Source organism: Nicotiana sylvestris, chromosome 5, assembly GCF_000393655.2.
Source record: "Nicotiana sylvestris chromosome 5, ASM39365v2, whole genome shotgun sequence".
Taxonomy (NCBI): domain Eukaryota; kingdom Viridiplantae; phylum Streptophyta; class Magnoliopsida; order Solanales; family Solanaceae; genus Nicotiana; species Nicotiana sylvestris.
In genome coordinates, this window is record NC_091061.1 from 41,318,453 (window position 1) to 41,345,690 (window position 27,238).

The window sequence follows — 27,238 nt, forward strand, 5'->3', positions numbered from 1 at the left end:
ACTAATTGTTGTTGTTATTGGCTTGACTCACTCCTTGTTGTCAAGTTATGCAGTTTTATATGATTTTAAAGCTTAAAACTGATAGAGATTACAGTAACTTGAAAATTTATTATTAAGTTTTCAATAACACATAATTACCTTTAGAAATAATGTGTTCAAGTTGCAACAATATTAAGATCCCTGAACACTTTAACAAACTATTCGTAATCTTAAAAATAAAAAATTAATACCCCAGCATGTTTGAGCACGTGTATTCCTAACATAAAATTTGAAAAATGTGTGACAATGTCATGTCTTATTTTACAACATATTATCGCGTGAAAAATCATAAATATCATTTCGTGTTACCTCTCTTAATACCAGGGGTGAAGCTATGTATACCGAAGGGTGGTCAGTCGAATACCTTTCGCCGATAAATTATATTGTGAACATAAAGTTAATATGACTTTTTATACATATATATTAATTTTGGAATACTCTCAGCCTAATTCCTAATTTCGTCACTGCCGTTAATACACCAATATATTAACGTGATACAAATAGCCACAAACAAATAGACTATCAATACACTTTGTTGATTCAAATGATAAAATTTCTATATTGCTAAAGAAAGATAATGGAAAATGAAAACAGACATATATAAATGAACACCTGAACCACATACAGATTCTACAGTTTATCACATTGTGTTGGTACAAACGATAAAGTCTCCTTATTAAGATCATGAATGACAAGCATATTTTGTTGCTGAACATTTCCAAAAATAGACATTCCACTTGAACCTCCCATGGCCAAACAAGCAACTCCCATACTTGAATCAGCAATCATGTAATTATCAGCAGGCAAATCCAAGTCTGCACCTTCAAAATGGAAAACCAATTTTGGAACCTCTATATTGTTTGTGTTTGAAGGCAAAGTGAAACATAAATCCAGTCCTGTTGAGCTGGAGTCGTCCACTGGAAGGTTTACCTGCAGTTAATTTCACATATAGCAACGTTATATATTATAACAGTAAAGTCACATAACTATTTTTTGTCGTATTAGAATTAGTTGAACTTAATTTACCCACTACAACAATAAAATCACTAAATTTTAAATAAACCCACTATAATGATAAAACCCACCCATCAATGTGATTTTCTGTTATGATGAGTAATTTTTTGTAATTTTACTGTTATAGTTGGTAAATTTTAATTACTTTAATATAAAAAATAGTTTTAATTATAGCTTTACTATTTAGTGGTACATACCGGAAATTTACCACTAGGATATAGAATATAAAAGAGAAATACGAAAAAAGTCAAAGGGATTCAACATTTAATATATACATAAATAATTTGACTTTATATATAATATAATCTTCGGCAAAGGGAGTTTGGACCCCTTCTGCCCCGGTATTATTATAGCGAGTAAAATTCAGTATTTATACGCAAAATTAACCAATTTACCTGTGAAGAGAACTCTTTCTTGAGAAGACTAAATGCACTTTCTTCTAAGTATGTTATGGTTGTCCCAGAGTCTATTATTACTCCTCCACTGCCATCTTGGTTGAGTGAAAATGTGGATTTCTTGATAGGCAATTGAGTATCTCCAACTGATATTCCTTCTAAGGAAAGATAATAAAAAGATGGCTGAGAAGGATTTTTCACTAATGGAGTTGTGATTATATTGGAATGATCATCATTTGCTATGGTTCCCATAAGTAGTGTGCTGCTAATTTTGTTATTAGCATCAACATTAATTGAGGTTAAACAATAGGAAAATTTAGGCATTTGGAGTTGAGAAACAAGTGATAATGGACCTCTTCCTAGCCCAACTAGACCTGCACCTTGACTAAAGCCACTGCCTTGATTGTCATTTCCACATCCAAATGCAACATTTGGAATGGAATTTTTGCCAAAAGTGAATGTTTCACTAGCTAAAAAACCTTCACTTGATGAATAATCACCATATGTGTACATATATTCACAGCTACTATCTCCACAAGATGACATTGGTAATGCTTCACAAAGTTTGTTAGAACACGAAATCTTGGAAAAAGTGGATGATTTTGATGGATCAAAAATAGGTGTGGATTGATCAAAACACTCTTTACAAGGCTTGCATTGAGTCCAAATCAAGTCACTTCCAGTATCCATTATAGCATTATAGGTTTCACTTGGACTGCCAATGGATATTTGCATGAGAAACTCACCATTTCCTGCATGGATTGTAGACTTTACAATGTCAGAGTCATCTTTGGCTGTTGTTGCTACCAAATTATTAGCCATTAGGTTTAGCCTTTGAAGTCTCGATTTCCCTCGTGCCATTGCACGTTGTAAACGCTCGAATTTGGTGAAATTCCCACCTGAATCAACATGTTTTAGACTCACCTTGAATCCCTTACGGTTGTTGATTAAAGCATGCCTTGATGTTGAATTCACTGGCAGAATATTAACAAACAAGACTGATATAGAAAGAAACATGGTGAAATTGGCAAAGTTTGATGAAGCCATGTTGCTAATCCTCTTGTACTAGGGTTGACTACTCCTTGCAATTCTCCCTTTAACACCAACGGCAGATAAGAACTGAACTGTCTCACGACGTTCAAATCCTAACAAAGATTAAATATGATTGAACTTTTCAGTGAATATATGTGCATTTCCAGGAAATTGATGGAGGAAAGGTCTGAAGGAATAAAAGAATGTATCAAACACTTAAAAAGAGGAATCAAAAGAGAGCATTGTAAAAAGAGAGGTGACAGAAATGGAGAGAAAAAGTTGGAATTCAAGTGAGACAGTACTAAACTTAAGCCATTTCAACATCAAGGGAAAGTGAGATATCAACTTAATAGCACACCAATGGATGGTTGTTGGGGATGACAAGAAAATGGGATGAAGTGTCAGATTTTCATTTCTATTTTAATAATTTGAAGAGTTCACCTAAATAGCTGCCCAAAATAACAGCTTAAAGTAAAAAATAAACGATTGATGTATAATTCATGTATAATATGTGTCGCGCATATATAATCAATCAATCTATATATATATATATATACTGGCTAGAAAAAGTAAACATGTGAATCCATCCGGCTATTAGGTAAAGATTCCTTTTAATATTATGTGGACAAGGTTATGATTAGCCGGCAATGTAGTTCTCTTTTATCATAATAGAGTTCTCTTATTTATTGCGTAGTAATAATTCTTGAAAGTTATTTAACCTTCTCTTTGAAGGAAGTTTTTAAATGGGTTAGGATTCAAGACCTAGGGTTACATTAGCAAGTAAAAGAAACATAAATAGGGTACGACCTAAGTAGATTATTTAGGATTTATTAGGTAAGAATAACTTTTTCTCAATAATAGCAAATGTACATTTCATGTAGCGAACATAAAATTTCCTTCTAATAAATGGGTGGATAAGAAAAATAAATGCTAGTTGATGTTTGTTCCAAAATTTTGCGTTACCAATTTAGGTGGCACATCTTAATTCTTAACCATTGGCCTGATTGGCTTGAGTTAGTAATGAATATAACATCAAACCATTTAACCTACCACCTTGAAAATAAAAGGGTCCGAATGATAAGAATGAATACCAAAAGACGAATAATAGATAGTTTTTTCTTCTCGTCAAATGATGAGATGATCTTCTTAAAAGAAAGTTAGAGGAAGTTGGTGGACTAACTCTATTATCAATGATAATAAATCTTAAGAAAAGTGGGGTTGGAATTCTTGGGGGGGGGGGGGCATGTGTTGTTTACTTGTTTTGTCCTCCAAGTCTTGTTTGATTGAAGATAAAAAGCAATGCCTACATATTGAGTAGGTATGATTATTGAGCATAAGTACAAATAGCATTATATTCTTTACGATCATACAAAATTATTGTATATCAAAAGGAAGAAGTAAAAACTTACTCGTATTGAGATTTCTCGAGGTAGTCTGGTGCATGGGATAAGTATAATAATTTTAAGATAAAATTTGAAATTAACTTTATTCTATATTTGGTTTGGGGTGTTAATTAATTCGGGGATAATTTTTATACCAAAATGGTAAGATTAATTATCCTATATAGAAGATAGAATAACTAATTCCATGGTATATCCCACGCTATGAGATATCTCACCATTATACCAAACAAATCCCTGGGGCTATCAGTGGAAAGCACTTGGAAATACTTTCTTTTCTTCGTTTGTGATAAAAGAGTAAGATTTTACATTTGGCTCGAAAATTTTGTTTCACAGCGAGAAAAAATCATTTTCATCCTTTTCATTTATTATCCTAAAACCGAGTAATAAGGGAATAGGAAACTAATTCTCTTTTCTATTTTCGTTTTCATTTTCACTATCATGTCATTGTTATAAAACAATAAAAGAAGAAGAGGAGTATTGGAGAGAAAAGTAGAGAGAGAATTTTTATTGATTTTGGGATAATTTATAATGGAATAGAACTCCTCCATTTATAGGCGAAAAGTGACTTAGCCACCAAGTAACAAACCCTAGAATCTCTCTATAATATAGGCATTCATCTTAAATACAATTCTATTTATAAAAGTCATTTTATTCTTCAGACTATTTTTGTTTCTTTTTATTTTCTCTAAAAGTTTTAAGTTATTTATTCTCAGCATTACGGTAATAGGGATGTCAATAGGGCAGGGCAGAGGAAAGGTTAAACGGGGCGGGGCAGGGCAATGGTTAGACGGGGCGGGGTGGGTAAAACTGAAAATTTTAAAATATTAAATAGGGCAGGGCAGATAGTAGGGCAAGCTTTCCATATGATCTGGTTTAATGTTTGATGGGTAACACTAGTGAAAATTTGCGTCTTTTCTGTTACGAAACCCATGCGTCCTGGTACATCTTTTTCTTATTGGGTTAATTTGGTAATGATGATTTACCATTTTATTTTGCTAACTAAGTATTCTAAAACTTCATTGGTTGCGAAAATATATTGCTACAAGCCTACAGGTCTATTGAGGGTGAAGGTACTTTGTTTTATTTCAATTTTTATAATTTTCTTTTAGGCAACAACAACAACAACCCAGTGTAATCCCACAAGTGGGGTCTGGGGAGGGTAATATGTACGCAGACCTTACCTCTGGGGAGGAATTAACTTTTAGGCCTAATAGTTAATTACAAGTAAAAGCTTCAGCTTTGGTTAGAAAAATATTAGATGGCTATTACAAAAGCTGAAAGGACAATCTTAATATTTCTTTTTAATTTATGTAGTTTATTGACTTGCTGCAGTAATTATCTAATGCCATGCGATGGGATATGGTTAATTGCTCATTATGCTACTGTTAACTGAATAGAAAATTGCAATACTCCACTGCTAGAAATGCAATGACTGCCTCGGAAGTGTATCAAACAGTTTACCCATTTACTTGGGCTAAAGCATTAATATAAGGGAATTTACTCTTTAATAAGTACTATATAACATTGATAAAAGTCACATTTTATTCAACTGATATACGTAAGTAACTCCTATTGACATGTCTATTGTAATGTCTCAATAGAGTTGAAATATTTTTTTCTCTTTATAAAACAAATAGCATATTGCAAAGTGAAAACAAAATAAAGAATTAAAAGAACACATAAACGGGGCGAGGCGGGGCATGGCATGGTAGGGCGGGGCAGGGCAAAATTTTGAAAAAATGCTAAAAAGGGCAGGGGAGGGCGGGTTAAATATTAGCGGGTCAAGACTTGTTCTGCCCGGCCCTACCCCGCCCCACCCTATTTGACATCCCTACTAGGTAACTCTCAAAGCATGGAAGCTAATCATGTGTTTCTTTCTTTACTTGTTTGCGTTTTGCTTTGCCAAGTCAAGATACTTGAAGCAATTGGCATTCTTTACTTACAAATGGATTTAGCATATTTTGATTGAGTTGAGGCCATCAGTGTGATTGGAATTGCCAAACAACAAGGCAAATGAAAATAACTTTTGAATCAACAGAATCTAACAGTATCATGGGTGAAAGTGATATTGTGAAATACTTCGAAAGTTTTATCTGTCAACTGAATTGAATAACAGTAGAATTAAAAGTATTTTTGGCCCCTGAGACTGAACTGAATGAATAAATAGATGAAATCAAGAAACAATTGAACTAGCAGTTCAAACAAAACATTAGAAGAATAAAAGTCATATGGGCTCACAAAGACTGACTAAAAAGTAAAAGAAGAGATCATGATATCGAAGTAGTTCCGGTGATGCCATAAACAAAAAGTTCAACATAGATGCACCAGATACAGGGAGAGAAGCAACTCCGAGACGAGGCAGCAAACCACAACATCTTGAGTTGACCACATCAAACCAATCTCCATAAGATCAAAGTTTAGCTTTTTCTCTTTTGCCTATCTACTATCTAGTACCAATAAAGGGAGTAAATATTCCCCAGCAGTTCAACAAATACATATTGGACTAACTTCAGAAGTCATGACAAAACTTTCACCAATCGGTCATGGCTCCGTTTGTCCCCTCTAGGTTTACAAAATACATGGATTAACAGCATTAGCCATGAACTGCAAATGTAGAAACTCTTGGAAGTCGAGCTTAGCAGATGTAGAAACCAGCGATGAAGACTTAGGGTTGAGCCATGGAAATATCATTCTGGTTGAGCGAACTTCCAAAATTTAGCAAAATCCTGGCTCTACAACTTTTCATGAAAGGCACACAATGTTTGAATATCTTGATTTCTTACACCTGAGCAAGAATCTCTCTTTAGATTGTGCTTACAGACCAATGGGCCTAGATTTACTTTTGCTCAATAGTTTCATCAGATTTTCTTCCTCTTCAAGTTTTTTCCTTAGAGCAGCCTCCTCCTTTTGTCTTTGAATGAGCTCTAACTCCCGAAGTCGTTCTTCCTCTTTTCGCTGCTGCTCCAGAGCCTCTCTCCTTTGAGCCTCTTGTACCCTCCTCCGGTTCTCCTCAAGCATTTTGTCCAGCTCCTCTCTTTCTTTTCGTGCTTTTTCCTGTTTAATCCAGTGTTGTGTTAGAAACAATGCTATTGAAAGGTTCAAAGATCTGTATATTTAGACAAAGAGCATGAAAGTTCAATCTTCATGAAATGGAATGACAAGAAACTGTGTTGGAGTTGTTAGGAGGAGGAATAAAATTCATAAAAGGAAGACATCTAGCAGATGTTCTCTCTAAGGTTGAACTAACAAGTAGATTTTCAAAGTAATTATAGACAGGAGGTAATCAGTGAACCCCATGCCTAAACCTCTTCCAAGAAAAGCTGCTATGAAAGTACAAGTAGAACAAAGAAGAACTAAACCTTCCCTGCTTCCTTCCACATCCAAATTAAGTATTGATAAGTTTTAACTTTTAGTGTAAAACGTAATCTTTCTATAAAATCTCATCTCGTAAAAATAAGATGACAAAAAAGAAAAGTAAAAAAGCAGAGAATATAATGATTAGTAAAATATCAACAAAAGGTCAAGAGTCAATAACCGGCTAGAGAAACTTACCTCTTTTAGCCTTGCCTCGGTAAGAGCAGCTTGCTTTTCTCTTTCAAGTTGAATCACAACATCTTCAAACAGTTTTCTGTGACCTTCTTCTATTCGTCTCTCAATTTCCAGCCTAACTTCCTCTGAACATAACTTTTCGTCGACCCTTTTCCTTATTTCTTCCTCCAATCTCTTTGCAGTTTCCTCTTCTAATTGCTTGAGTTCTGCCTCTAGCTGTTGCCTGAAAATTATTCAATCAAATCAAAATACGGCGGGCACATGAAATAAAAGCTCAACCATTCAGCAATTCCCGAGTTTGAAAAGAAAAAACAAGTACGTCAAGCAAGATACATGCTACATCTACATATTTTGAAATATAATAGCCTGGAATGCCAAGAAATATCACCAGATCAAGATGCAAGATGAAAATATGTGGCACATTAAGACCCAAAGACGATCAGGTCATTAACTCCTCTACTAATAACCCAACAGGCCAAAAGTCGACAATTGTTGAACACAATGCTAAGACTTTTTGTACAAATATGTTAACATGAGCAGTAATTTCATAAAAGCACGCAATGAATAACTCCACAATGACATACAAGTACCAAAATAGATACCTTTCACGATTACATAAGAAGATACAGCTACTGTTGTTTCGTGCTGTGGTGTACACACGCAGGGGCTGGTCTAGCTAACAAGTTACGGGTTCATCTGAACCAATAGCTTTGGCTTAGACTCTGGAACATATATTTTAAAACCCCGCTAAATAAATAAAATAATAGATTTCAGGCCCAGTAATTAGATGGAATGTGGTAAATTGCCGAATCCGAACCCATATAGTTCAAATCCTATTCGCCTCTGCGCTCTCTCTCTCTCTCTATTATATATATATATAAGTGTGTGTGTGTGTGTGTGTGTGTTTACATTTTACTTACTATTAACTTCTTTAACTTAAAGGCTAAATATAACCTCCAGAAAGCAACTTAAGAATATAGACTCATAGCCACAGGAAAATCTTGAAGGCATCACATTTAACTAACCTTTTCTTTTCTTCTTCCTCTTTTTTCAATTTTTCTGCAGCACTTTTACGCTCAGTGGACGTAAGACTGGGACTTCGAGACTTGGGTATAGGAGACTCTGAGGAACTATGACTTCGTCGTCTCCTGTGACGCCTAGTTGTCGGGGACCGGCTTCTTTTGCGTCTTGCATCTGGTGAACGGCTCCGACGGTGAGTACCAGAGTGACTTCTTCTCCTGTGAAACAGAGCAACAATAACTTGAAATGCATATATGTGATAATGAGAAGGTCAAAGCCAACTTCAACGAAATCCGCCACTAAATATAAGCGCTATCCCATGTGGTTCACTATCACAACCTTCTTGTTGCAGAAACATAAAATCTTATTGATGTATTAAAAGATCACAAAAATACACTAAAATAACAAAGCCTTACAATGTGAAAGTGGATACATCAAGGACATTTACAACTTTAACCCAAGGGTGTGGCCAAGTGGGTGCAAACCTTGGAGACCAAGGTTTAAATCCTAGTAGAGACAAAAATAGTAGGTGATTTTTTCCATCTACCTAAATATTGGTGGTCAAAGTTACCCAGTACTATACTAGTGGAAGGTAATAGGTACCTGGTGGAATAGTCGAGGTGCACACAACTGACCCCGACACCAGTATTATAAGAAAAAGGGGCATCTACAGCTTTATATCACATGGAAGTCAGAAAATCTATGTGCTATCTTATCACACACAAGCCGCCGCATGTACATATATCAGGAAAAGTCTGTCCTGGCACTCTTTACAAAATAAAGCATACTAATGCCAACAGTTCAAACCCATCTTTAAAGAACCTTCCCTTTAATCTCAAACTGACCAGTGAAGACGTCATTTAGTTAGGATGGATAAAGATTGTTCCATCCCATATTAAGGAATATTGAAAGCTGCCAAAAAGCGTATAGGCTCAATCGAGTATTTGGAAGATTTGCGGAAGTCTTCTATGATTCTTTATCTTGTTTCTTTTATTTTCTTGAGCCGAGAGTCTTCGGAAACAGCCTCTTTACCTCCACGAGGTAGGGGTAAGGTCTGCATACACACTTCGCTCCCCAAACCCCACTTGTGGAATTATACTGGGTATGTTGTTGTTGTTGTTTCTTTTATTTTCTGGAAATTCAATTTTTCAGAGATGAGATTGTAGTTTTATTCAAATACCTCCTAAAGATGATCCCTTGTTAGCTTTTATTAGTCATAAGCAAGGAGGCAAAAAGCAATTGTAACAATTTATACTTGAATTTGCAATGCTGAAATTTGAATTATATGCTCATGGAATTGGCTCTAGTATGCTGGATAGAGTTGTTTTTATGGAGGAAAGTTCCAACGGATTATTATGGTCACATAAATTCAACAAGAAAAAGTACAGTTAATTTAAAGTTGAATTCGAACTATTTTTAGTTAATTTGCTATACATTTGAATAGAAATAAAACTAGTCTCTTAAAAAAAAAAATTAAAGTAAAAAATTGCACCTTTTCAACCAAACGGAGATTCAAATTCATATGCGTTAGCTCTAGAGCATAAAAATTTCATTTTTCAATAAAGATTTATTGTAAATTCATATAAGTATAAGAGCTGGAAATTTGGCAAAGAGATTACCTGCTGGAATACGGTGAACGGCTTCGGTCACGACGGCTTCGGTGGCTGCGGCGGCGGTGATTCACCGGAGATCGAGACCGAGAGTACCGCCGAGAATACGACGGCGACCGGGATATACTCCGAGCCATGATTACATAAAGTAGGAAAATCTGAATTTTTGCTCGATTGTGAGCTAATTAACGGGTTGGGGAAGAATTTTTTAGACCCGATTGATTTGCTGCTTGACCCATCAAAGTGACCCTCCGTGGCCCAAAACAACAACAACAACAACCACCCAGTATAATCCCACAAGTGGGTCTGGGGAGGGTAATATGTACGCAGACCTTACCCCTACCCCGAAGGGTAGAGAGGTTGTTTCCAGGAGACCCTCAGCTCAAAAAGCAATAGGAGATGATATATTAGTACCATAAAAATGCGTAATAAAAATAACAACAATAACAACAACAATATATAAGAGATATGAAATATGAAATACAGGATACAGAATACGAAATACGAAATAGATGGTTGGTATAGTACAACTAGAAGGGAAAGTCCTGCATCAATAGACGACCAAATGACATTCCTAGTCTAACTCCTAACTGAATAGTCTCCCTCTATTGTGCTGTAGAAATATTCACACTCTCCTCTAACCTACAACCTTAATGCTCGACCTCCATAATTCCCTATCAAGGGCCATGTCCTCAGTAATCCTAAGTCGCGCCATGTCCTGTCTGATCACCTCTCCCCAATACTTCTTAGGTCTTCCTCTACCTCTCCGCGTGCCCACTACAGCCAGTCGCTCACACCTCCTCACCGGTGCATCAGTGCTCCTCCTCTGAATGTGCCCGAACCATCTGAGTCTTACTTCCCGCATCTTGTCCTCCATGGGGGCCACACCCACCTTCTCTCGAATATCTTCATTCCTAATCTTATCCATCCTTGTATGCCCGCACATCCACCTCAACATCCTCATCTCTGCTACTTTCATCTTCTGGATGTGTGAGTTCTTTACCGGCCAACATTCAGTTCCATATAACATGGCAGGCCTAACCACTGCTCTATAAAACTTACCTTTTAGTAACGGTGGCACTTTCTTGTCACACAAGACTCCCGACGCTAACCTCCACTTCAGCAGAAGATGCTGAAGTTATTTAGTTCATTTATAAAAGTTTCAGCACAAAATAAGCTGAAGTTTTTTTTGTCCTGGATAAGCTTTTTCAAAAACTTCAGCAAAAGATGCTGAAGTTATTTAGTTCATTTGTAAAAACTTCAGCACTATATAAGCTGAAGTTTTTGAAAAAGCTTTCTAACATACTAGATAAATAATTAGATTGCCAACAGTATCTAAATCATAAATTTTGGAAACAATAAACGTGAAAAGAACAGAATTATCATTGTCTACTAACTTACGTACGTGGAAATATTCACAAATTATTGTCTACTAACTTACGTAATTATTTATAATTTATTTTTAAATAATCTGATAAACATATTTATGGCAATCATCCCATGAACTGAAGTTTCATAGCAGCACCAACAGCAGCAGAAGGAAGAAGAAGAAGAAGAAGAAGAAGAAGAAGAAGAAGAAGAAGAAGAAGAAGAAGAAGAAGAAGAAGAAGAAGAAGAAGAAGAAGAAGAAGAAGAAGAAGAAGAAGAACAAGAAGGAGAAGAAGAAGGAGGAGGAGGAGGAGGAGGAGGAGGAGAAAGGAGGCTGAAGTTGTTTAAAAATGTGTACAAGTTACTTTAAAAAAATGAGTATAGGTTAAATGGGGCGACCAAATAGGGCGTCCCGTGCAATTTTTACATTTTACGAACATCATATAAAACATTAGAAAATGACATAAATAGGATATCTAAAGGGTGGTCTTTAACTTTTGGCATTTAATTATGAAGTATTTAACTTTAAACACTTCGTAAATTCAGTTATTTTTTAAATAGCGAAGAAAATGGCTATTTTTGCACTTCCCCAAAAAATTCTTTGAAATCTCTATTATACTTTTAGCAGACCATGAGGTAGTTTCAGAAAATATTGGGTTTGGATAACAAAATAGTTTGCTTTTGTGTTTTTTTGGTTCTTAGTCTCTTATTTTTTTGGTGAGTATTGGACAAGAAAATCAAACAAAAAAAAAAGAGAAGAATAGCATAAGCAATCATTAGAAGTTTCTATCAGCCTGTTTTGGCCCAACTTCTAAAATTAACTTATTTTGAAAAGTACTTTTTAAAATAATAATTTTGTAAGAAGCAATTTATGTTTAACTAACATCTTGTTTGAATAGTTGTTACATGTTGTATTGTATCGTATTGTTACGTTAAATACAATATTTGTTTTGATACTTAAATTTTATTGTATCGTAGTGTTAATCTGTTGTTATATAACGACGAAAAGTGTCATTTATAGAACGACCGATTTGATGTGGTCGCGTCGTTACCTTATTTTTTCTCTCATCTTGCCCTTCCTTATTATTTAATAATTCTATTTTATCCTTTACTCTACCTTTTTATATAATAATTCTACATCGTACCTTATTTTTTCTTTATAAATTGTAAGTTTATTCTTCACATTTTTGGTGCATGATATCATGAAACGAAGACAAACAATAAAATCTATCCGAACATAGTATACATCAAAATGATACAGTACAATACAACTTAATACTATACGATACATAACAACCATCCAGACAAGACGTAATTAATTTAAAAAATATTTTTTGGGAAAAGCTACTTTTTCTGCTCTTAAGAAATTATTTTTGCTTTTACTTAAAAGTATTTTTTCCTTTTAAAAGCTTGGTCAAATACCTTAATTCTAAAAAAGGTTACCTTTTAAAAATGCTTTTAGCTTTGGTGAAGCTTGATCAAATATGCTATTAAGGAAGAAAAGAAGAAATTAAAAGTCTATGTCGGTCCCTAATACGGTTATGCCTGCTCTTACATGAAAAAAAAAATGTGCCGCTCTTCGATATTTTTAATATAAGCATTACACGTGTACACTACTTTAATGTGTAAGTTTTTTTTAAAAATAAATCGTATAAATATTAACAAAAGATGCCTGGTGGCTAACTTTGATGCTCAGATTATTAACCTTTTTAATTGTAGGACCAAGGAGTATTTATTATTTTTTCATCCCAGTTTAGTTGTCCAATTTTATCTCAATTATTATGAGAAAGGTAAAAGCATACAAATTATTTATATTTTTCTCTGAAATAATTTTTTTAAATGAAATCAAGGACTTCTATATTCTTAGAAGTCATGAACGTCCATGTATGATTCCATCTTCTATAGTATGTTATGAATATTATAGTTATAGAAAGATTTAAATACCTAAATATTAGTAGTTCTTACATAATTCAAATAAGAAAAATCTAATAGTCAAACTTTTAGTTAATTTAAAAGTTCTAAATATTATAAAATAATAAGATGACAATGATAATTTTTTGTAGGGTGAAGTCAATTTTTAAAGGGTAAAAAAGATTAACAATATTTTACTATAGGGCTTCGTGTTTTTAATATAGTGTAGATTATATTTTCTTTCTCATTCATTAATTGAAAAATTCTCCAACATTTTTCCTGTTAATTATTCTGTTTCAGTTAATTAATGTGAACCTATTTCATTAGGTACATTCTAAAAAAAATGATCATATTGTAAATTTAAAAATAATTTAAATTAAACTTTTAATTCTATCCTCAATGAGAACTTTTCATAGCCACAACAAATACTCTAAAATATTTAACACCACAAGTTTCAAAGAAATTATAGTCGTACAAATATTATGACTTGTTTAAGACCACAAATTTTAATAGTTTTTATTTCTTTTTTTTTTTTGCCAAGCGTTTAGGAGGCCAAATTTTGTTGCAAAAAAATATTTTTTGTGAAATTTGAGGTATTTGGACAAGATAGAAAAGTATTGAATAGCAGTAGAAGCAGTTTTTCTATTTTTACTGGAGAAGCTATAAATTCTAGTTTCTTCCAAGAAGCAGAAGCAAAAAAATTAATTTGTTCAAGACAAAATATCTTTACTATTAATTTATATTTTTCAAATTATTTTTCTTATCCTCTCTTGTAGCGCTTCCTCCCCCCACCCCCCTCCCCCCCCCCTCATCGTACTTTTATTTTCCTTCTCCTATTCCTGTTTTGAATTGTCTCTTTACTATAAATAAATTTCTTTTTTATATAGTAAGTAGATATTTAGTTTATATTGAACGATGTCTTTATATTTAAAATGTTATGTAAGCAATAAGTAATATAATATACCTAATATTATTTCTTTGGTTTTGTATTGATTAAAAATTTTAACTTATATTTTACTTTATATACAATACGAATTCTCTTATAATAAATATTTTTAAATTTATTTCTCGCTTTTGAATAGTTATAATTGCAAACTGAACCTTTACTATTCTTGTTTGTAATTTGATACTCAAAAATACTTTTCCGAAGATTTGGCCAACCACAATATGCTTATCAAATATTGCACAAACTTAAACTGCTAATATCTTATCACGACCCGAAATTTCCACCATCGGGACCGTGATGACGCCTAACATCGCACTCGCTAAGCAAACCAACGTTAGAGTATTATTCACCTTTTTCCTTTACATTTCACAGATTAAAATTAGCAAAGCTAAATCAAGTTGAAATAAATGCGGTACTACATAATTAACCTGTTATCTATATACTATTAACAATATCGAAACTGTCACCACCCAGAAACTGGTGTCACAATCCACGAACATACTAGGAATATCTACAAACATTAATCTGAAAGAAATTACATCTGTTTCGAAAGAAAAGAAAACATGAATGTAGAACATAGGAGGGGACGCCAGGGCCTGCGGACGCCAGGACTACCTTGGGTCTCCTAGGTGATATGTCTTCAACCGGCCTCTCGGTCAGCCACTACCAGCTCCAAACTCTGCACAGAAAGTGCAGAGTGTAGTATTAGTACAACCGACCCCATGTACTGGTAAGTGCCGAGCCTAACCTCGACGAGGCTACGACGGGGCATTTACAATATAACCTACACACAGTATATAATAAAGCGAAAAAGAAATACGGAACAAAATAAAACAGTAACTTGCAGCAAAAATGGATACGGAACTCAAATATCTTATCGACACTCAGCTATAATCAATCCTTAGGCGAGATACAAAACTACAGAATAAATTCACAGCAGAAGAAGGATACATAAACAATAAACTGATGCGGCGCGCATCCCGATCTCACCATATAAACACTAGCAATATGAACATTCACCCTTATTACTCCGTATCAATCCACCCTTATTCCTCCTGTTGCGGCGTGCAACCCGATCCCACCATACAGTAACAATCCACTCTTACTACTCCTCAATATATTACCCTTATTCCTCCTGTTGCAGTGCGCAATCCGATCCCACCAGACAATCACATTTCACCCTTATTCCCCCTATTGCGGCGTGCAACCCGATCCCACCATATCAGTACCAGTCCCATAGTAAGAATAAAAATTTCACAATTTGGCTCAAAACCATCCACAATATTTAAGCCTTGAACCAAAGCAAACAAAAGGCTATACAATTATGAAACTTCACTCAACCAATAATACACAACGAGACCAACCAAAATATAACATGAAATACCGGTAACCAATTTAAACCAATAACGTAATACAATGAAACTACAGAATAATTAATACCTTCAATAAAGAAAACAACATCTAACAAGAAGCAATTAAACATGGAAGCACCAATAAGCGTGTAGCAGTTAAGACATGTGTAAGCACGTGATTTTTGCCCTATGAAAGAATTACTCCCAAAAAATTCAAAATAAAACAATTTTCCTTTGTGTGCAATTTTTGTATTTTTTTTTGGTATTTTTGTATAATTATTTGTATTTTTATCTGTGCTGTTTATTTGTTTAAATTAATAAAAATATAAAATATGTCGCATTTTTCATTTAGTATTTATTTAAGTTTGTTTTACAAAAATGAGAAAATCATAAAAAATAATCTTTTGCATTTCTAGCATTTTAATGTCCAAATTGTGTAATTTTTATTTGTTTTAATGTTTAATTGTGCGTTAATTGTTATTGGGAGTTAATTTACGCTTTTATAACTTAATAATAATTTAAGGATTTTTAGAATTTAGTTTTAGAAAAATAAAAGAAGAAAAGAAAGCAGAATATAAAGAAAATCGGAATTGGACTCTTCTTCAAATTCAAGCCACAAGCCAAAAAAAAATACTCAACCTTCCCCATGACCCGGTCCATTTCAAACCGGGTCGACCCGGTCCATAACCCAAATACCCAACACCCCCTATCTTACACAAAACAAAACAAAAAACCCAAAAAACCCTAACACTAACCATCCGCCCCCCCCCCCTTCCTTATCTTCTTCTTCTCCAAAAACACCCCAAGCTCCCCTCCCATGGCAGCCATGGCTGCTGCCCTTCCCCCCGTCCTTCACCTTCAACACACACACACACACACGGGCTGCTGTTTCCTTTTCGTCTTCGCCCTCGTTTCAACTGCGTCAAGCTTGAGCTCAAGCAGCCATGGCTTCCCCTCTCGCTGTTGCGTCTTCTTCATCATGTGTGCTGCTGCTGCGTCGCGCCACTGCTGCCATGGCTGCGTCCACCTGCTGCTGCCCGCTGCTTCTTCTCCGTCAAGATGCTTCCATGTCCATGGTGCTGCTGCTCGTTGCAGCTCCACCCCGACGCTGCTGCTTCTCTCCCGCTACCTGCTGCGTCTCCTTCTTCTTCCAGCTTCACCGATGCTCGTGCTACTGCTGCGTTTTCTTCATCTTCGTGCCCACTGCTTCTTCTCCTCCGTTGCTGCTGTTGTCCGCTACTTCTTTCTTCAAGTTCTTCGTTTGTCCGTTCGTGATCGTCTTCGGCGTCAAATGGTTTTGGTGCAATATTTGTTTCCGGGCAGATTTGTTTTCGTTCGAGTTCATCATCGTTCCGATCCGGTTAGTTGGTTTAAGTTTCGTTCCCGTCCGTAATTTGTTTGATATTTTTCGGATTTGAAATCAAATATGTTTGATATTAACTTCATGTTCATCGTTTTTTTTATCTTTCTTCAGTTTGTTTCATTCATTTTTCTTGGTTATTTTTAGGTAGAAATTGATTAGCTTAATTATAATGTTGCTAGATTTAGGTTGAAGATTCAATTAATTATTTTTCAGTTTGTTTTATTAATTTAAAAGGATTTAAATTATATATAGAAGAGTGTTAGTTTAAATCGCTTGAATCCGTTATTTGTTGTTTAATATAGATTTAATTCGTGTTCATTTTGTTTGAAGTTCGTTTTTAATTCAGTGATTTAATGTGAAGTTATGTTTTGGTTTTTAATTTTTTGATTCAATGTATCTTTGTTATAATTTTGTTGGATTTAATTTAAAAAGATCAATTGATTATTTGAAGTTTAGTGATTTGAATATGTTTATTTGTTTTGTTTAAGCTTAATTCGAGTTTAATTCGAATTTGAATAAAACTTGCTTGTTATTGTTGTTGAATCTTTTCATTTATGTCCATACTTTGTTTGATTGTTCTTGAATCCGAAATTAGTATAAGTTTGATCTTCTTGTTTGTTGATTATCATTTTTGATTATTTCTTCAGTTTGTTTCATGATCTTGTTTAGTTTTAATATAGAAATTGTTGGTTGTAATGTTGTTATATTTAATTTTAAGTTCAAATGATTATTGAATTTAGAAATCTGAATATACTTGTTTGTTGTTGTTGTTGTTGAATCTGGAAGTAGGTTTGTTTGTTGTTAAAAAATATTGTTCAATCAAAATAATTTTAGTTGTTTCTTTGTTGTTCATCATTTAGTTTGAATTTGTTGTTGAAAATTGTTTAGAAATTGGTCATATTTGCTGTATTTTGGTTGAAATTGATTAGGTGAATTGGTTATAGCTGATGGGGGTAGTTTGGTAATTTGCAGTACGTTCATGGGTAAAATGATAATTTCAGTAAGGTTAGAGGGGTATTTTTGGAATTAAAATTCTGAACAATTATTTATTTTGAGTGCTCTGTCAATTAGGATTAAAATAATATTAAAATAATCAATAATGGGGGGACAAGATATAATGGGGGGAATAATGTATTTGTTTAATGTAAGCATGGGGGACAAGATATAATGAGGTATTTGTTTAATGTAGTGGGGGACAAAATATTAGGTAGTGGGATTAAAAGGGGGATGAGTGGGAATATAGTGGATTTTATGTTTAAAAATGCTGAAAGATGGTAATAAAGAGGGGACTTGATCAGATTTTAAAGAAGGAGGACGGAGAGAAAAAAAGGGGGCTGAATATTGAAGATAGAGAGATAAATTCCGAAAATACTAAGACTCCAAAAATAAAAAGAAAAACATTCTGGAAATTCAAAAGAAGAATAGTATACACCTGATATACAATCTAAATATTCTGATATACGGATTCAGAAATTAAGAGTTGAACATTAATTAGTCTTTTAACTCTGAAAAGATTCTCTTGGCTTCTGTCCGTTGATTGTTGTCGGTGTTTCTGGATTTTTATCTTAAGTTTTAAAATCCATCACTGATTTCTCATTGCTGGTTGCTGGGTGTTGCTGTTGTTGTATGCTACTGAATTTCCGCTGATCTTCCTTTTCTTTTGCTTCCAATATCAGGTACACGACTGTAATACTAGCTATCACAAGCTAATAATGTGGAAGCATGAATACATATGAAGAATGAAATTTTGAAGTTTTAATTTCGCTTTTTCTTTGGTCTTTTTATTGATTGTATTTAGGCTATTTCATGTATTACTAAATAATAATTGGAATAAGAGAAAATAACATAAGTTAGTCTTTAATGAATCGGTTTGGCAAAACGGGTTAATTCACTAGTTACGAAGGTTTCAAGATTATCAACAGTAGGTTAATCATGAACAAGTAGCTAAATTTAGCTAAGGCATGAATTTAAATTAAATTTCGTAAATTGGGCATTAAGGCATGATTTGAGTTCAAGCAAGATTAGAAGAACGTTTAAGTCTAATAAACTTTCTAATAAGCTTTAGTAATTATGGTTAAATCTAGTTTCAAATGGTTGTGAATAATTAATCTCAATAGTTTTTTTTATAACAATGCGAGTTTTAATCTAGCTATATTTGATTCTTTTGAATATTAGTTGTCGAATTTTTATTTTTATTTATAATTTCGAATTTTTAGTAAAATTCCTTTTCATCAATATTTGTATTAATCTAGCAATTAGTATGCCATGCTTTCTTAAATAAATAAATAAAAAAAGCTCGTAATTAATTAGGATTTTCTTTCTTTATTTTAGAGACTAATTTTAATAGAAAAATGTAGTCGCTTTAAGATTTGTCCATTTAAAATAAATGAGATGAGCCTCGCCTAGTAAAATATATAGATTGCGAGGCCCTCACAAATGTATGTATTAATTATTTAGAATATCGGAGTTGGCCGTCTAGTGAAATTTTACGGCCTTTCCCAAATCAACAATACGCTAGTCGCTCTAGGCGCGTCTTTAACAAATTATTTTCTTAAATATGGGTGTGCATTTATGTAACCCAAATCCAAATCTCAACGGAGTCAAAAGGTGTCGATAACCACGGGTACACTGACTGTGACGTGGTTTGAAATACATTTTCACGACGTTGCAATTCTATAAAAATAAATGATAATAATAAAAGCGGTTTAAACTTAATAAAAGCACGTAAGTCATAACATGTATTTAAATCAGATATTTAGCCATTATAACAATTTAAGCGACCGTGCTAGAACCACGGGATTCGAGGGTGCCTAACACCTTCCCTCGGGTCAACAGAATTCCTTACTTAGAATTTCTGGTTCGCAGACTTCATTTGGAAAGTCGAATATTTTCCTCGATTCGGGATTAAATTGGTGACTTGGGACACCCTAAATCTCCCGAGTGGCGACTCTGAAATAAACAAACAAATCCCGTTTCGATTGTCCTTTAAATGGAAAAAACTCCTTCACCCCTGACGGAAAAAGGAGGTGTGACAGCTCTGGCGACTCTGCTGGGGAATTTACCCAGAACCACTGGTTCATGGTTAGAAATTTGAGCTTAGATAAATTGCTATATTTGGTTTTGTCTGATTTTATTACATGTTTTGGCTCAATGTGCTAATTGGTTGCCTTTTACCGCTTTGATATTACGTGAACTGTATATAAATTGTGCTGAAACCCAACTTCTCTCTGAGTCTTCTGAATCATGAAGAAGGGTGTACTTCGTATGACTTCTTTTCTGTATAGTGTCAAATCCCAATTTAGAACGAGGTTCGGACAAGTTGCTAAGCCGGTGAAGCTTCTGTATTCCCGGTATGCTGCCCCTCCGGCTCGAGTTGTCCGCTCGGGTAAGCCAGGTCTAGAACAAACACCCAGGTTCTGAACCTAGAATAACTAAACTTCATGCCGGATCCCTAGTAGGAACGCTTATCTGCATCATGTGCATTTTTGACTTAGGGGACTCAACAGAGGGGTTGAGTCCGTCCAGGACTAGCAACCTGAAATGAAAAGACCATCCTGCTGCATCCTATGTGCTTTATGCATTTACTTGTTTCAGACTTGCATGCTGCCTGGCTTCGAAAAATCGGGAATATTGGAAAATTGCGAAAAAGAGGGAAGTAACTGTGTAGAGAGTTAATTGCCTTTTTTTTAAAAAAAAAGAAAAGAAAATAAAAACCCCAATGCCCCAAATACTGGCGAAATTTTGCCGAAATTTTGGAAAAAAGGAAAAAAAGGAAAAATATTTTTTTTATATAGTTTGTTTCACTCAAAAAAGCAAAAGAAAAAATAGAAAAGAGTCTCTTATTTTTAGGTTGAAGAATAGGTTAGTCATTTTGTTGAAACGAAAAAAAAAATCTTCACTTTGTCTTGTTTTCAAAATAAAATAAAAAAAAGAAAAAGAAAAATAGTTTGTCTTGCCATGAAAAGTGAAAATGTAAAAAGAGTCTTGTTTTTAAAATGGTTTTTATTTATTTATTTATTTGTTTATAAAAATGCCAAAAAATGAATAAAAAGAGTCTTGCGTTGAACGTGGTTTTATTATTTGTTGCAATATATATATATATATATATATATATATATATATATAAATCCAAAAAGTATTTTTCTTTATTTCCTTTCTAGAAAAGTTTTTTTTAGACCCCCAATTTACAAGAAAAAAATCCAAAAATATTTTCCATTATTGATGTCTTTAGAAAGTCTTTTTAATTGTTTTAAAAAAAATTAAAAAAATAAAAATATTTTCTTTTAATTTCTTCCAAAAAAATCCGAAAATATTTTCATTCTTCTTTCAAAATTGAAAAGAAAAGTCAAAATTCAAAAATATTTTTTAGAAGCATTTCTTTCATTGAAAGTAGAAGTCCAAAAATATTTTCTTTCTTCTTTAGAAGTTTCTCTTTCAAAATTCAAAAAAAAAATTCTTTAGAAATCCTTCTTTTGCTCCATTTCTTCTTTATAAGTCTTTCCTTCAAAAAAATAAATATATATATATATATATAAAAGTTAGTTTATTCATGATGGCCCGAACTACGCGGGTCTGATTCTCACCGGATGTGAGATACGTAGGCAAATCTCTTCGGTTCCGACCCACCATATTCCAAAAATCAAAAAAAAAAATATTTTTGATTACTCAGTCTTTTAGATCTCAAATAAAAAAAAATAATATAAAAATATTTCTTTTTAATCTCTCTCAAAATTCAAAATATTTGTTTAAAAGTTCAAAAGAAAATTCAAAATTTAAAAATATTTTTTCTTTTCTTTTGTAGTATTTCTTTGAGAAATCCACAGTAATAGTCCAAAAATATTTCCTTTTTTCTTTAGAAGATTTTTTGAACTTTCCAAAAAAAAAAGGAAAAAGAAGTTAATATATATATGTCGATACCCAATTTTGCCCTCATATTTTTTCAAAATATATATATATATATATATATATATATATATATATATATATATATATATATATATATATATATATATAAACAACAAAAATCAAAATCCAGGAATATTTTCTCTCTTCTTTGTAAGTATTTTCTCGGAAAAAAAGGAGTTAGCTTATTTGCTTTATTTCTGAGGGGCGAACTACGCCGGTTTGATTCTCACCTGATGTGAGATACGTAGGCAACCCTCATCGGGTCCAACCTCCCCTTTTGCTAAAATAACCAAAAATAAATAAATAAACAAAAAACATGTCAAAGTTTTAATTTTGTCATAAATAAGTCGGGTGATGCTGTTTTGTCAAAAATAGCCGAATGTTCCCGACAGGGACGCCGGAAGGCTGACTTTGCATAAACAACCACCTTTTGGGTCATGTTTATGATTTGGTCCAGTTGACCCACACAGCCTTAAAAATCTTCGTCCCCGAGGCGTTGAAAGGCCGTGTTTGCAATATTGAGTTTTCTATTTTGAAAAACGATAAAAAGAGTCATAAATAAGTCGGGTGATGCTGTTTTTGTCAAAAATAGCCGAATGTTCCCGAAAGGGACGCCGGAGGGCTGACTTTGTATAAACAGCCACCTTGGGTCATTTTTTTAGGATTTTGGTCCAGTTGACCCACACAGCCTTAAAAATCTTCGTCCCCGAGGCGCTGAAGGGCCGTGATTGCAACACCAGGTTTTTATTGTAATTTGAAAAAAAAAACAAAGAGTCAGCGGTCAGGTGAATACTGTTTGGATTTTTAGTCAAAAATAAGCCGAGCCAGCTTCGGCCGCGTCTTAAACCGTTCTTGCCGAAATAGCCTTAGAGTATCTTTCAGTTGTCGAAAGGCTATTTTTGTAAAAGAACGGACGAGTTTGTAAAGTGTCATAAAATAATCTTCCCCGACCTCAAAATTCATGTGAAATTTGGAAGGGTCCACATTTGCAAAAATAACCGTTTGGTTGCATTTGTCAAACAGAGAAAGGAAGTTGGCCATTTGTTTTTGGAGTTTGTAAATCTTTTGATTAGAATATGTGGGTTGTTTGATTTTCGAGTTTGTAGGTCATCTTCAAACCTTTGAAACCCAGTTTGTTTTAATATGAAAATTGTGAAAAAAAAATGTTTATTATTTTTTATCTTTTATTGGTCCGAACTATGCAAGGTCTGATTCATGCGGGGTCATGATACGTAGGCAATCTCCATAAGATTCGACCACAACAAAAAAAAAAAGAGAAAAAAAATGAAAAAAAAAAGAAAAAAAGGAAAAAGATGTTGTTAATAATGAGGACCGACTGAGTCCATTCTAACATGTTTTGTTTTGAATTATAAAGAATGTCAAGGTGGTTGGTTTGTGGTAAGCCGGAAATACAAGATCCAGAAGCACACTTTGCGGGGATCAGGCCTGATGACAGAAGCACTCGAATCCTATTGGGGACTTGTTGACTAAGGTTGATGATATTGAAGTTGGCAATGGTCTGGGCAATACTGATGCGAAGCTCAGTGGCTAAGATGCTAGTTTTGATAAAGTGGGAGGACACTTCGTTCCTTGGTTAGCAAGAGAGAAGCTTTTGGTGGCTTATTTTGTTGTCATTTCTGTTGTCCGGATTATTCTTAGGGTTGTAATTCGGATATTGTCTTGTGTCAAACTTTCTTATCTTTCCATTTTGTCATAGCGGTTTGTTTAAGTTTTGGCCAGGTTGTTTTAGGATTTTATTCTGGTTTGTTTTTGTTTGTTTTGTTATTCAAACCATTTCACCGGTAGTCGAATGCAAAATCTGGTCTTTTATTATTTTCAGTCATCTTTTTGTTTAGTCCTTTTATCATTTTTTGTTCAGCGCCGATTCTAGTGACATGACATGCGCACATAGTTTGGGCCTAATCTTAGAAGTTAATCATAAAACCCCGAAAAGGTGATCGGAACATTTAAAAGGAAAATAAGGACGGTTTAAGATTATTCGGAGCTCGAGTCATGTGGAACTAGGGCAAGTAAAACACAAAGAAAACCGTTAAAAGCAAGATTCGCCAAATTGGCATGAGGGTCGTTCATAATAATGAGAGTGAGAGTGTCGCCCAACGGTGCTTTAGAAATGACAAATGAAAAGCAAATGTGTGAATATAATTGTCAAGTCCAGCACCATCAGAAGAGACTACAAATCTTTGTTTAATTGTGTTGTTTGCACTTGGCATGTTTTGAAGACTGGAATGACGAAGGCATTTTGTTCTGCTACCTAAACACTTTATCCTTCGTTACCCCTTTTGAGCCTTATTTATTTTTCTTTCGTACCCCTCATTCGGAATCAGTAACAACGACTAGAAAACACAAGCATGGCAGGTAAAGAAAAGAAAAAAAAAGAAAAAAACACAAAAAGAAAAAGAAAAAAAATCAACAAAACGACAAAAGAAAAATGAAAAAAAAAAGAAGAAAAGAAAAATGATAACAAAAAACAAAAGAAAGTCAGAAGAAAACAGAGGAATTGGGAACTACGTTCGACCTGATTCCTCAAAGAGGATACGTAGGCGCCTCACGGCTCGGTCATAATGGCCATAATGGTCATAGTGTGCATGATGTGCATAGTGTAACAAAAACTAGAAGAAAAAAAATCCCCAAGCAAGAAACTGGGGCAGAAGTTGTGCTTGATGTAAAGAAAGTCGGTTCCGAAGGTTGTAATTTTGAACCCCAAATTGATTTGTTTTTTAGCCTTTAAAACCCTTTCTTTCTAGCCCTATCCAAAAACCCACATTACGGTCCAAAGAAAGACCTTCTGATCAGTCTTCAAAAGATGCCAAGTCAGACAAAGGAGAGTCTTACCGGTGAACATAACACTCTGTTCCACAACAGAAAGGACTCTAATCCCCAGCAGAAAGAGTCATATCGGCAACACTCCAAATCCCCAGCTGGAAAGTGATACAAATGAGAGAGTCTTATCGGTGAAAACCTTCGCGGGCACCATAAGGCGATGAAAGCTGAGAGAAAAACCAAAATGAGAGAGGCTTGATAGTGAAAAACCTTCGGGCACTACAAGTCGAATAAGATTGAGAATCAGATGGGGAATCGCCAAATGAAGATCTTGAAAGACGATTGACGGCGGAGGATATGCCACATGTGCATGTCATGACCATTAGAGTCGGTATCTGCGTTTGATAGGTTTTTATTCTGTTCCCTTTTATCTTTCTCCTTTCATAGAAAAATTCCCCAGTAGAGTCTGTTTGGTTAGAACAAGTGAGAAATGACTTCAAAATCTGCCATCAGCTTTCTAATTATGCAAGACCAGATCTGACTAGTACATCCAAGTGGTATAGTCAGCAAGGAACAATTGCGAGGCCAGTGTCAAGAAAGATATCCCCCGCAAAAGGAGATTAACAAAAGGATGGGCGAGTATCAAGAAGGATATCCCCGCCGAAATTAAAGGTTATTAAAACTCAAGGCCAAGGCCCGTGGGCAAAGCAAGGAGAGATATGAGCATGATTTGGGAAATTCCTACGAGACTAAAAGGTCGGGGAAATGCCAGTTTTCTAGCTATGCCACAAAAGAAGAGGGATATCCCCAGCAGAAAAGGATTATCCCCAACAAATAATATCATCCCCAGCAAGTTTTTTGGAACGCAGAACAAGGAAGGAGAAAGGGAAAAGTCATCCCAGTAGGAGTATCACAACCAACCACCGCGTTTTAAACTAACAAATTTTGTTTGATTTGAAACAGGTAAAGGAAATGGCATTGATGACAGAAATGCATGCCACAAGGGAGATTATCAAACTGGGGCAGAAAATTTTCCTTTCATTTAGAAAATTTTCTGGAAGTCAGGTACCCATTTGGGGAAGAATAAAGATAGCACCAGTCTCAAGGGAAGTGGTATTTGAACCAGTGTTGCCCCCAGCATAATAAGTTTCAATGGAGGAAGTTGTTCCCCAGCGGACAGAACAAAAGGATGAAACTTGTGCTCGGAAAAAGCAAAAGGCCAGTGTCATTCCCAGCAGCCTTCCGAAGAGTGAAGCACTAGTTTTGAAGGAATCAAAATCCCCCAGCAGTGTAAGAAAGGATACTCCCCAATAATATTATTCCCCAACAGGTAAGTAAATAATTCTCCAGCAGTGTTATCCCCAGCAGTCTCGGGGAAAGACAACACGAGCTTTTAAAGGAGAAAATCATCCCCAGCAAGGCCACAAATCGGCCACCATTTAAAAAAAAACGGATAAAATTTTCTTTGCTTGAGAGTTGAAACAGGAAGAAAGCAGCGCAAGGGAAAAAGAAAAGAAAAGAAGGAATTACAAAGGTAAGTTTCTCAAACCTTTGACCTTTACATTTTCCTCCTAGGATAAAAGTCCTAGTCTGATAAAATTTTCTCTTGAGATATCAAATCTTAGTCCGATGAATCTTTCTCCAAAGCTCGAAAGGAGCTTGATTTATTTTTAAAGTATTAGAGTTGAAGTCAGGAGCCCGCCTGGAGAATGGAGGTGTTAAAATTTAAGAAATTGTTGAAGTCAGGAGCCCGCCTGTAGAATGGAGGTTGTTAAATTTTAAGTTAAAGAAGTCAGGAGCCCACCTGTAGAATGGCAATTTAAATTTCAAGTTTTGAAGTTGGAATACATTTCAGTCTTTACATTTAAGTTGAAGAAATTGGGTTCGTCCGCCCTCAAATAGGATATTTTGGGTCTATCCGCCCTCAAATAGGATGTTGAATCTATTCGACCCGAGTGGTCCGGCTTGTATGAACATTGCCAAAATATATGTTTCATAAATCATTGCCAATGGCATTTTATTTTCAAAGTTGTTGTTGAAGTCAGGAGCCCGCCTGAAGAGAGGAAAGGCGTTTTATTTTTTGAAATCTCGCCAGCCTAAAGAAAGGAATGGCATTTTATTTTCAAAGTTGTTGTTGAAGTCAGGAGCCCGCCTGAAGAGAGGAAAGGCGTTTTATTTTTAAAAGTTGTTGAAATCTCGCCAGCCTAAAGAAAAGAATGACATTTTATTTTCAAAGTTGTTGTTGAAGTCAGGAGCTCGCCTAAAGAGAGGAAAGACATTTTATTTTTAAAAGTTGTTGAAATCTCGCCAGCCTAAAGAAAGGAATGTCATTTTATTTTCGAAGTTGTTGTTGAAGTCAGGAGCCCGCCTGAAGAAAGGAAAGGCGTTTTATTTTTAAAAGTTGTTGAAATCCCGCCAGCCTAAAGAAAGGAATGACATTTTATTTTCAAAGTTGATTGTTGAGGTCAGGAGCCCGCCTGAAGAGAGGAAAGACGTTTTATTTGTTGAAATCTCGCCCGCCTGAAGAGAGGAATGACATTTTATTTTCAA

General features: G+C 34.6%; 2 protein-coding genes across 2 annotated transcripts; both read right to left on the reverse strand.

Annotated features, from left to right (window-relative positions):
* Positions 1–554: 554 nt before the first annotated feature.
* LOC104247566 (aspartic proteinase nepenthesin-1) lies at positions 555–2,854 on the reverse strand. The gene is made up of 2 exons (XM_009803614.2): positions 1,449–2,854; positions 555–969 (listed from the first exon to the last, which is right to left on the reverse strand). The coding sequence occupies exons 1-2, from the start codon at positions 2,493–2,495 to the stop codon at positions 670–672; spliced, it is 1,347 nt and encodes a 448-aa protein (XP_009801916.1). The 5' UTR covers positions 2,496–2,854; the 3' UTR covers positions 555–669.
* Positions 2,855–6,112: 3,258 nt separating this feature from the next.
* LOC104247565 (uncharacterized protein At1g10890) lies at positions 6,113–10,446 on the reverse strand. Its single transcript, XM_009803613.2, has 4 exons — positions 10,072–10,446; positions 8,458–8,670; positions 7,436–7,655; positions 6,113–6,937 (listed from the first exon to the last, which is right to left on the reverse strand). Exons 1-4 carry the CDS (start codon positions 10,197–10,199, stop codon positions 6,698–6,700), a joined length of 801 nt encoding a protein of 266 aa, XP_009801915.1. The 5' UTR covers positions 10,200–10,446; the 3' UTR covers positions 6,113–6,697.
* Positions 10,447–27,238: the final 16,792 nt, after the last annotated feature.

Coding starts and splice junctions, on each gene's coding strand:
- LOC104247566 (XM_009803614.2), bottom strand. CDS start 2,495: ATGGCTTCATCAAACTTTGCCAATTTCACCATGTTTCTTTCTATATCA. Junction 970..1,448: donor AGAAAGAGTTCTCTTCACAG/GTAAATTGGTTA, acceptor AATTAACTGCAG/GTAAACCTTCCAGTGGACGA.
- LOC104247565 (XM_009803613.2), bottom strand. CDS start 10,199: ATGGCTCGGAGTATATCCCGGTCGCCGTCGTATTCTCGGCGGTACTCT. Junction 8,671..10,071: donor CGTTCACCGTATTCCAGCAG/GTAATCTCTTTG, acceptor TCTGTTTCACAG/GAGAAGAAGTCACTCTGGTA. Junction 7,656..8,457: donor GAGGAAGAAGAAAAGAAAAG/GTTAGTTAAATG, acceptor AATAATTTTCAG/GCAACAGCTAGAGGCAGAAC.